The sequence below is a fragment of the Ursus maritimus genome, unplaced genomic scaffold (genome assembly GCF_017311325.1).
Source record: "Ursus maritimus isolate PB19 unplaced genomic scaffold, ASM1731132v1 scaffold_27, whole genome shotgun sequence".
NCBI classification, from domain to species: domain Eukaryota; kingdom Metazoa; phylum Chordata; class Mammalia; order Carnivora; family Ursidae; genus Ursus; species Ursus maritimus.
The window spans coordinates 29,962,756-29,973,625 of record NW_024425230.1 but is presented as its reverse complement, the minus strand read 5'-3'; the positions used below and the strand labels follow the sequence as shown (position 1 = coordinate 29,973,625).

The window sequence follows — 10,870 nt, the reverse complement described above, 5'->3', positions numbered from 1 at the left end:
GGGGGGGGGGGGGGGGGGGGCGGCGGCGAACAGGTCGGCCTCTGGGTAGACTCACCGACAGCACGGCCAGGCAGGCATGGAGGAGACCCGACAGCATGCTGGGGTGGCAGACGGGCCCCACTCTGCAGAGCAAGGGAAGGCTGGGTCAGGCCTCTGTAGGGACCCCCTAGGGGTGCAGCAGCCAGGTTTGGGGTTCCAGGCTGTCTACACTGGGGCTCCACCCACCACCTCCCTCATCCCTCCAATCTCTCCTCTGCAAGCTGGCCCAGCACCACCTTCTCAGGCTCTTTCTAGGGTTTTCATGACCCTTGGGGTGTGCCAGCCCCATGCCAAGCTCTGACATTACAGGGCTGAAGGAGACGGGGGGGGGGGGGCCCCCGGGGGGGGGCTCCCAGGGGAAGGCATGGTAGAAGAAGAGTGGGCCAGCTCAACCCGGGCCCCTCTTCTTCCTCACCCATTCTTCCTAGCCTTCAAGGCCCCTTCATCCCCCTCTCCTCCAGGAAGCCTCTGACTGCTCCGGGCCTCACAGACCTCTCCTTCTCAGAACGTGGCTAAGCGTCTTACGTGAGTGGAGCAGTCGAGCGTTTGGTCCTACAATTTGCCCTGTGACATTTGATTGGAGTTTAAAGATGGTCAGCGTCTTTTGAGACAAAGAAGGGGAAAGGGAGCTCTGTGCAGAGGGAGGAGTGTGAGGGAGCCAAGTGACAGGCAGCAGTCGGTGTGGCTGGGGCCAGGCAAGGCGTGCCGTCTGACTGCAGTCTGTGGGGCTGCGGGCAGGCCGGCAGCAGGTCACAGCCCGCATGGGAAGCACTAGGGAGCCATTGAGGGTGTTGGAGCAGGCCAGTGTTCTGGATTTGGGGAGATTTCCGTGGCTCGATTTGAATAATAACAGCAGTAAGTGGTACTTACTAAGAATGGACTATGTGCCAGGGGCTGTTTGTTCCACGTATTAACCCAGGTATCACTGACGAGGTGGGTGCTATTATTATCCCCCTTGTGTGGACAAGGAGACCAAAGCTCAGAGAAGCTAAGTATCTTGCCCAAATCACACAGTTAGGAAAGCAGCAGAGTAAGGATTTGAACTGAGGTCGGCTGGCTCCAGCACCCACATCTGGCCAGGAGGGGAGAGGGAAGGAGGTAAGGAAGGAAGTTTTAAGTTGAACCATATGAAAGTGTCATTTCTGTACATAAAAAAACAGTTGAAAATTCGCATTTTCATAAGCATAAGCAGTGGCTGGGGAAGGGAGATGACAGGCTGTACCTCAGAGGTATACAGGAGGAAGAATGCATATGCCTGGAGGTGGACAAGCAGAGGGAAGGGGGGTTTCCAGAACGACCGCAGAGTTCTAGTCCTTATTCCAAGAGGAGAGGTGAGGACCACAATCACATATAGCCAAGGAAGTGAGGCTTGGTCTCGGACACTCAGAGACAGAGGCCAGATTGCAGAGTGGTGAGGACACTGAGATAAGAAGGAGTAAGATAACTGTTTCTAGAAGTTAGTCTCTGAGCAGGAGCCTAAAAAGGGCCCCACTCAGAGGGAAGGCAGAGCACATGCCTCTGGGTGGGAGGAGAAGGCCAACTGTCTGGGTTGCGGGCCCTGATACCCACCCCCCTTCCCCCAACCCCACGGCAGAAGGGCCTGCAGATTTCCCCGGTGTTGGCCTCATGCTGGGAGGGCAGGCCAGGAGGGAAGCCTCCAATTCCCCAGGCAGCCCTTTGAAGTGGTGGGGAGCTGAGTGTCATCCTGGACAGCTGCCACAGGCATTCGTGTCCCCAGGCTTTGGCTGAGAAGCTCAGTACTAGTGATAAGCGGAGAACACGCGGGCAGATGTCAGGCTGGGCACATGACCGGGTCAGGGGGGCTCCGGCATGGGAAAGGGCCAGCTGGGCTTCCACGGATCGGTCCTGTGCCCACAGAAGACCCCAGATGACACATCTCACTCCCCTCAGACTCACTCCCCTCCCAAACTTTTCAGCCAGGTCTTTCCACCATGAGGGCACCTGGACAAGTGTGACCAGGAGACTTAGTCCGGCCAGCCACTGTCACCAGTGCCCGTCACCAGTGCCCACCAGCCCGATCCCCAGCCTGCTGGGGCACCCTGAGGTGCAGGGGGGGTCCACCATCAGGAGCTCCTCAAAGCTTCGGTGCACCATCTCCCTGGCGTGTCTGACTCACTCAGGGAGAGGTGGGCCCACGTTTATCCCCTTGGGATTCCCCTTGAGCTTCCACTTTTGGGGGTGGGGCTTGGGGGGCAAGCAGCGCAACTTGGATTGGCCAAGTAAGCAGAGTCAAAAAAACCCCTCCTTATTCTTCCAGTGTGAGAAGCCAGCTGCGGATTCCAGATGCCTCACGCATGAGAGGCAGCGCTCCCCATCACCCAGGCCCTGCTATGTACCCCACTCCATTCTGGGTCCATATCTGAAGAGCTGGGCCCCAGCCAAGGCCCGGGCCCTGAGGCTCCCAAGGACACAGCTGCAGGTTAAGGTCTTGCCCCAGGTCGGGATCCATATCCCCGTGGGTTCCCCGGCCCCTTCCCACTCTGCTGCTTCTCCCACTCCAAAAATATGCAACAGGGACAAGGGGAGCCCGCAGGCTGTCTAGATCAGCCAGGAAAGGGGGTGGGAACCCCTTTGCTGACACAGAGCTGTTGACCAGGTGGCCAGCACCCTGAGTCCTCCCCGCAGGAGGCCTAGACGGGGCCTCTGTCCCTGCCGGGTGACCCAAGCCTGGCCAGGCCGCAGCCCCAGCCCCTGGGGAGGCACGCCAGAGTTTCTCCTTCTCTAGTTTCGGTTGTTGATGGAGAGCAGATGTGTGCACATCTGGTTCGCCCACCCCCCAGCTTCACCTTTCCAGTTCCTCAAACCCTCAGACAGAGCATGGAGGTGGGGGATGGGGCGAGGGCTGGGAACAATAAGGGGAGAACTGGGCTCTGGGGCCCACACAGGCCCGGTGTCCTTGGCAGCATGTGGGGCCCAGGGAGGCCCAGCCCCTCTGCCAGGGTGCCCAGACTAAACAAAGATAGGGTCTGGCAAAGGGAGCGTGGGCCAAGGCCTCCGGCCGTACTGGACTGGTCCGAGGCTGCCTCCCTCCCCTGAGCTCGCCTGAGCACTTCTGCAAAAGAGAAAGGGCTTCCTCATCTTCGTGGAGACTCAGAGCCAGCCAAAGGCGACGGGTAGCATCTTTCCTCAAGGACCCTCCCCGCAGGCTTTCTTCCTCAGGGGTCCCCCTGCCCCGGGCTGCCCAGAGAGCCTGACAGCTGGCAAACACTGTACCCCAGATTGTCAGCACAGGGACCAGTAACCCTTTGAAGGCAGGGTTCCCTCAACCACTCAGCCAGCGCTCTGCGTCCCAGCTAAGGGCCAGAGCTGCCCCAGACCGGCTGGATCTGAATTTGCAAGGAGAAGGCCCAGGAAGTTGTATTTTTACAAACCACACCGGTGCTTTTTAAGTGACAGCCTGGCCCACATCCCACACCTCAAGGATCAACACTGGGGCAAGAGCCGTTATTCTCAGGTGACAGGAGTCTGAAGCCCCGAGAGGTTGTGACTTGCCAAGGGTCACACAGCACATGGGCAGCCCGGTTCATCTTAGCAGTCGTTGCCCAGGGGCTTCCCATTCCCTCATCAGTGACCTCTGCCACACCCCACTCTGCGGCAGACAGACTTACCCCCCTGGCTGGAGCTCCTGGTCGCCCTGGGGCTCGTCGATGTACCAGTTGGAGTAGTCATCTGTGGCCCCGGAGGAGGTCTGGTTCCCCACGGCCTGGGACGACATTCTCCGGCTTTTCTCCTTTGCCCCCCCTCCCCTGGACAAGTGGGGAAAAACCACTACAGATGTGAAAAGCAGCTTAGGGAGAAAAAAAAAAAGAAAGAAACCCAAACAAAGAAACGTTTCTCTTTAATCCTAAAGGTTACTTTCTTGCTTTTAGCTCTCTGGGAAAAGCCGGTCTGGGAGAGAGGGCCTGGACCGGCTGGCACGGGAAAAGGGGAAGGGCTTCTCGTGTCCCTTCCCGTCCCTTCCCGCCCTGTCTTGCCCGCTCCTGTAGGAGGTAGTTATCCCCTTGGGAAGAGTGCGCCCCTTGGGGTCCTTGGGGCTCTTGCTGGAGCACCTGTCTGTTCGTCTGACCACCAGCCTCTGTGCAAAGGACCATTTTCAAAGAAAGTTTGTCCAATCCAAGCTGCCCACAGAGATCCCCCCCTTCCTTCCCCCTCCCCAAAGCCACCCAAACGGACCCACAGACACACACTCAAGGAAGGGCAGGGAGGAAGGAGCTGCAGAGATGAAAGGGTGGGCGGGCAGCAGGCGGGCCCAACACAGCTGGACCCTCCCAGCTGGGCTCCAGGTCCCTCCTGCCCTCAGGGGTCAGTCCAATCCCCCTTTTTTTCCAGCTCCCCTGGGACCTCCCCCACCTCCGCCCCCGGCCTTAGCCTGCCCCGCTCTGGCTCCCTTGGCCCTCGCCTATGGGATCACATCATGGTCCTGACAAAGTGTCCCTCTCAGGGTAGGAGGCCCCAGCTCCACTGTGGCCTGAGCCCTGGAGGGGTGTGGCCAGGAGGGTCCGGAACCTGGCTGCGCACGCGTACCTGCCTCCTGCGCCTGCCCAGAGTGCCCACACCTCTGCCCACCGCATCTGCAGGGCACCACGCAGGCGCAGGCCAGCATTCGGCAACCCAGGAGACAGCTGGGGCTGGACCAGGGGCGGAGGCGGGGAGGGGAGCCTGTCCACTCCTTCCCTGGGTTCCCATGAAGGAGACAACATGTGTCTCACTGGTAAAACCTTCTAATTTCTCCAACTTGATTTCACAAGGAGATAACTCACCCTCATGAGGCAGAGATGAGTCCTTTAAACACAAACCAGACCCACGGGTAAGCAAGAAGGAGCCTCCTGCCTACAGCTCCTCCCATGCTGCGGGGTTAGGGAGAGGAAGACAGGGCCCAGGCAGGGGCTGGGGCTTCCTCTCCACCCCCCTCCCCTGAGAAGCTGTACCCCCTCCCCATCCGAGCCCCAGCTCAGAAGGGAGACAAGATGCAGATAGACAGTAAGCCCTTCTCAGCCCCCTGTCCCTGGGTAGGGGTCAGGCCCCCTGAACATTTGAAGGTCCCCGTCTTTCCAATACCCCCGGGGCGCCCTGGGCCATAGCCCTCCTGAGCTAAGGCATTCTTCCAAAGTGTTTTTCCAAAGGCATTCATCCATTTATTCTTATAACATCAGTTCATTGAACAACTACTAAGTGCAGGCACTATTCTGGGCCCGGGCTTGTGAGAGTTTACACTTCGGGGGGGACACAGAGAAGCAGGTAAATAATCACGAGTCTGAGTCATCTTGTCTACAAAGGGGAGACAGCCACCGCATGCTCTGATGTACCCCCATAGGGAGCTGAATTTGGTCCGAAAAAAATGGGGGATTCCCGAAAAAACAAACCTTTTCACAGAGCTCTGAGGACAAAGAAAAGTCAGCTGTGTGGGGGGTGAGGGTCTTGAGAATGGGAGTGGGAGAGAAGGAAGCGTGTTCCTGATAGAGGGAACAGCCCCGGGTGGCAGAGGGGCTCAGCAGAGATAGAGCTTGAAATCCTAAAAGCTCCCCATCCAGTCCTGCAGCCAGGCCCACAAGGCCTTCCAGGATTAGAACCTTGGCTGCTCCCCCTCCTTCCCAAATGACCCTCTTCCAGGAAAAGGGCTCAGACCACCCCTCCCCCACCCTGCAGAGTTGTCAGTGGCAGCTGACTCAGAATTGAACCTGAACTTTCCCTGATGCAATGCAGGAGCCCACACTGCCCGTCTGATCCTGGGAACTTGGGGTAAATCCAGCCTCCTAAGCCTGGCTGTGAGGTCCTGGGGGCAGAACTCTGCCTCTTCTCTTCTTCCTCCCTGATTCCACTGATGCACACGGTATGGGGCTCGTGGGTGACAAGGACTTCGTAAACTGGAGTTGGCCGAGGCGTCGCTTGTTCTAGTGACCGTCACTCCTCCACTGGCCTGTCCTGCGCGGGCTACTATGCATGTCTCCCACCAGACATTCCAGAGCCCTCTGCTCCCACACCAGAGCCCCGCATTCCTTTCTTTGCTCAGGAGGTTTGGACCCCCAGCCTAGAGAGCAACTAACTTCTATCTGGTCTTAAATCCCCCTAGAGATGCCTCCAACAATTAGAGTGCAGTCTGTGACAGGGAGCTCACTCCCTCTATACAAGGCAGAGATGATCATTGCTGGGCAGCTCTGCCTGTCAGAAACTGCTTCCTTCCCTGGAGGAAGCCTCCCCGGTCTGGTTTGTTCATTCATTCGTTTATGCAACAAATGTTGATTGGATCCCAATTATACAGCAGGCAGGGTTCTGCATGCTGAGAATGTAGCAATGAGCAAGAGAGGGACTCTAACGGGTACAGGGAGCAGTGGGGAGACAAATGTGTCATGGCCCAGAGAGGGAAAATCAAGGGGGGCGAGAGAAGAGAGACAGGCGGGAGGTGGCTGCTTGAGGTTGGATGGTCAGGGAAGGCCCCACAGAGGAGGTGATGTTTGAGCAGAGACCTGGAGGAAGAGGGGGTACCCAGCTGGGCACTGACGAAAGACACTAAGGTTGCCAGAAGGAGCCTTGATCAGCCTTAGGGGCTGCAGCCAGGCTGGCAGGGAGAGGCCCAGCCGAGCCCAGACCCAGTCCCATCCCAGTCCCTTCCCCACAGCACCTCTCCCCAACCAAACCCCGCTCTGTCCCCAAAGGGACTTCCAGGGGATGCCTTCCAGCTGCCCATGCCTTCCCCTGGTGCCCATGACATCACCTCCCTCCTCCCTGGGGAGATGCAGAGGCCGCCTTCAGGGAGGCCCTAACCAGACGTGAGGAAATTGGGAGCTTCGTCCCTCTGCTCGGCCGTGGGCACGGTGGACAGAAGGCAGTGCCCTGATGGGGCCCATGCTGGCAGCGGAGATGAGCAGGCCCAGGGGGAAAGAACACAGTCCCTACATGGCAATGGGAAGTGTCCTGGTTGGGGAGGCAGCCTCACCTGGGTTTGAACCCTGGGGCTGGCTGTGTGACTGTAAAGGATTCCCTCGGCCTCTCTGGGTCTCAAGCCCTCCTCTGTCCCAGGAGGGGTGGGGCTTTCACCCTGGAGATCTTTTGACTGTGGGCTCTGCTCTCTCCAGGGCCCCTACTCCCTGCCCTCAATGACTTCATGACTCAAGAATGTGGAGCCAGCATACCAGGCACTGGCTGTAGAGAGACGGTCAAAGCCACAGAGGCTGTGACTACCCAGGTGTCCTCTGTTGTCTGCTACCCCCCCTCCTGTCCCCCACTGCCGCTCCCCCACCCCCGCTCCCCCATACACGCTGGCGGGGGCAGGGAGGGAGGCAGGCTGGGTCGAAGATCCGTGAATACTGGGTGACTGCATGGCTCAGACTGGGAGGGGGACCCCACTTCTTGAGCTCAAAGTAGCTCCTCCTCTTGGAGCTGGAATGGCTTGGTGCTTGCATCTGTAAAATGGGAGGGTTGGCGCCAAGGTGTTAGGAAAGACGCCACCTAGCCAGACTGCAGGCAGGCCAGGAAACGTACTGACAGGAGAAAGATGGTAATGACGTGCTCCTGAAGAATTTCTCCACCTGGTGGCAGGGTCCACGGCCGACCCACGGGAGTTGGCTTTATAGATTGACTCACACTCAGAAGACTCAGAGACCGGTACTGCCATCAGGGGAGGAGGCGCTGGAGAGTGGAGGGCCTTCAGAGACAGCCCGAAGGTTCAAGAAGGCAGGTGGGGAAGGGGAATAAGGAGACGTCTTAGACAGTCTTGGAGGCTTCCTGGAGGAGGGGGCCTGGAGCAGAGCCCCAAGGTCAGACAGGGTCAGCAATGGTAGTAAGAATGAGGGGCCTTAGGAGAGCTAAGAAGGGGAGTCCAGAAGGCAAAGAAGACGGGGCAGGGGCCAGGGCCACCTAGCTGTGGCCTGCGTGAGCCCCTGTGGGTACATTTGGAAGAGTCTGGGGCCGATACCCGAGTGGCAGGCCAGGCCAGCAGGGCTTCCAGCTGCGCCCAGACTGGGGCTGCCTAAGCCCTGCTCACTCCGAGAGGGCGTCACAAAAAGCTTCTGGGTTCCGAGAAGACAAAAGCCATCTGCTACCTGGGCCTGGCACCAAGCTGCTCTGCTCTGGCCCTAGGGCTGGAGCTGGCCCATGGAGGCCTTGGGACAGGGCTTCCTTCCTCCCCATGTTTTTGTTCAAGTTGATTAAATCTGAGGAATGTTTGCGTCCAGGAACAGAGGCCCACGTGTGCTCCTTCAGCAGCCTGTGGTTGTCAAAATCCTCAAAGGGCAAAGTGCTAGGCTTAAAAGGAGCTAACCGTGGGCCAGAGGGGATGGGGGAAGGCCAGCAGCAACCCCCAAATCTCACAAACACCCCCAAGTATTCCCCGAGCCTCCAGCGTGCCTCTAGAATCTCAGCAGAAACCCCAGAATTACAGCAACACCACAAAAATTCCTGGAACCTCAGTGTCACCCCCACGAACCCCCAGAGCGTCAGTATCCTACCATAACCTCTGAAACACCTCAGAACCCTGGTCACACTCCAAGGCCCCTCAGACATGGGCGAATCCAGCATGGGTTGGGGCATGACGGTCGGAACCACGGTGAGCAGTGGCAGAAGGTCCAGAGACCCCATTGCCCGCCACCCTCCCAGCCCAGCCCTGGGCTCTCTGAGTCCGGCACATCCCCCCCCAAGCTGCACAACACCCAAACTTCAGGGACACCTCAGAGAGCCTCAGCCCGATCCCTAATGCCTGGCTTTACAGCCGAGAACGCCCAAGGGCGGTCTGGTCCAGGAGTGGGGCGGGTGGCTGAGGTGGCTGCCTGTGGGTCCCCCATGGAGAGGCAGCCGAGTCAGGTCCAACCCCATGCAAGCCAGTGAGCTCCGGGTCTGCCCCATTGACACGATGCCCGTGTGTCCAACTGACATGGGTGCCTAACCTGCCCCAGACCCAGCCGGATCCTGTTCAGTGGCTGGAAGGCATGTTGTCGGCTGCTAAGCTTATGAGGGGAGAGTGTGGATGGCTCTCTACCTCCTACCTCCCTTGCCACGAGGGAGCACCAGAAGCGTCACCTGACACGCCCTTCCTGGAATTCTCCTGTCCCCCTTACCACCACCACCATTGGACACGAGGGATTTCAGCCAGACTGCTCTGGTGCGAGTGTAGACACGGGGGAGGAGTAGGAGGAAGGTAGCCGTCTGTGCCAGGGAGCAGCATGTCCCTCCCCTCCCAGAGAGCTAGGCTAGAACTGACTCAGAGGAGGAAAGCTAGCAAGGCAGATTTCAGCCCAGGACAAAGGTAGCTTTCTGACTCTCACAGAGGAGTGAGCCCCCCATCAGGGGAGGCAATCAAGAAGAGGGTGGTAACATCAAGATGCTACAGAGGGTTTCCTGCCTTCAAAAGAGGACTGGCCAGAAGGCCACGAAGATTGCCCCAGCTATAGGAGCTCCGGGTTCTCCCTGGCTGGCACGTCCTTCCTGGCGTGGTGCCACCACGGTCTGGCCTTGAGATGTAGGCTTCGTGCTGCCTTCCCTCCTCACTGAGGAACTGACTGTTGGGCAGATCCCCTGAGTTCTCTCTCTTACTCTGAGTTCTCTCTCCTTGTTCCCTGCTGGCCGCAGGAGAGGGCTCTCCATCAATCTCTCCCAGCAAACCCTAGTGAGACTCTACTCTTCGGACGTCTCCCTGTCTGTGGAGCCGGGACTCGCCCCCCCGGTGTCTCCCAGGTACAGCCATCTCCAGGTCTCCAACTTCATCCCTCAGAATCGCTTGCCCCTACCATCCTGCCACCTTCCTTCCTGCCTCCGAAGCCTTTGTTGGGCCTCTGTCTCTGCTGAAGCGCCTTGTCCTTGTTTCCCCACCTCATCCGGTCCTACCTGGCCCGCGAGGCTCGGCTCCAGCCCCAGGGTGCTCCCCAACAAACGAGGCCTCCTCCTCCAAGCGCCAGCACCAGCTCTGGCCGGGATCCGGAGGGCTGGCTGCTTGGGGCCCCAAGCGGGCTCCCCAGCACCTGCTGCAGAAGGTGTTTAATCTCCTTCTCCCAGAAAAGCGGCTCCCTCCTTCTCCTGCTCTGGCCCTGCCCCTCCTCCCACCCCTCAGGCCTCCTGCCCCCCACCCCAGCCCTCCCGCCTGCCCGAGCAGAATCAGAGAAGCCCACCCCACCCCCATCTCTCCAGCTCAGGCCCACGGCCAGGCTGGGCCCCACACAGCACACAGAACGGCTTGTCTCTGGAGGAGCCTCTCCACCTCCCCACACCATTTGCCCGAAACTTGATCTCCCTGGCCCTCAGAGTCACCTCTGGTGGAGAAGCCTGTGCGGGGCTTTGATGGCTGAGTTTCCCCAGCTGTGGCCCCGGATGGGCTCAGGAACCCCCTACCTACTCTCATTTGTCACCATCCATCACTCCCGGGGGGCCATGGCCTGATGAATTGCGCCAAGCCAGAAAGGAACCACCAGCTAAGCTTTTAATAACCCGATCAGCCTCCTGCTGCTGCCCAGCTGGGCTGAGGGCCCTGACCATGGGAAGGGGGACTTTGTGACGCTTTCGCGGGGCTTTGGAGCTTGAATTTCAGGAATGATCCATTCAAGGGGGAGAGCCTTCTCCTAACTGCTCATGGCCCACTCTCCATCCAGAAGAAGGCTGGGGGCTCTGGGGCCTGCTGTTCCTCCCAAGCACATTCCTGCAACCCCCAAGGCCACAGGCACAGTGGGCCCATCTCTGTCTGCTGGAGGCGGGCTTAGGGTCATATTCTTTCCTCCCCCTCCTCCCCCTCCTAGAGGGGGTGCCCTGGAGGGGTAAACAGCACTGGGGCAGGAGCAGGGGGCTCAGAAGATGCTAACATGCTGTGCTGTGGCAAGCAGGAAGGGCA

The 10,870-nt window shown here is 59.1% G+C and overlaps 1 protein-coding gene across 1 annotated transcript in view; it reads right to left on the bottom strand.

Moving 5' to 3' along the window:
- STRA6 (signaling receptor and transporter of retinol STRA6) overlaps positions 1-10,387 on the bottom strand; it is a 27,208-nt gene extending 16,821 nt beyond the window's left edge. The window contains exons 1-3 of the mRNA XM_040642627.1: positions 10,382-10,387; positions 3,669-3,790; positions 56-122 (exon numbers count right to left, since the gene is read on the bottom strand). Coding sequence (XP_040498561.1) covers positions 56-122; positions 3,669-3,790; positions 10,382-10,387 — 195 coding nt within the window. The remainder of the gene's footprint in view (positions 1-55; positions 123-3,668; positions 3,791-10,381) is intronic.
- Positions 10,388-10,870: the final 483 nt, after the last annotated feature.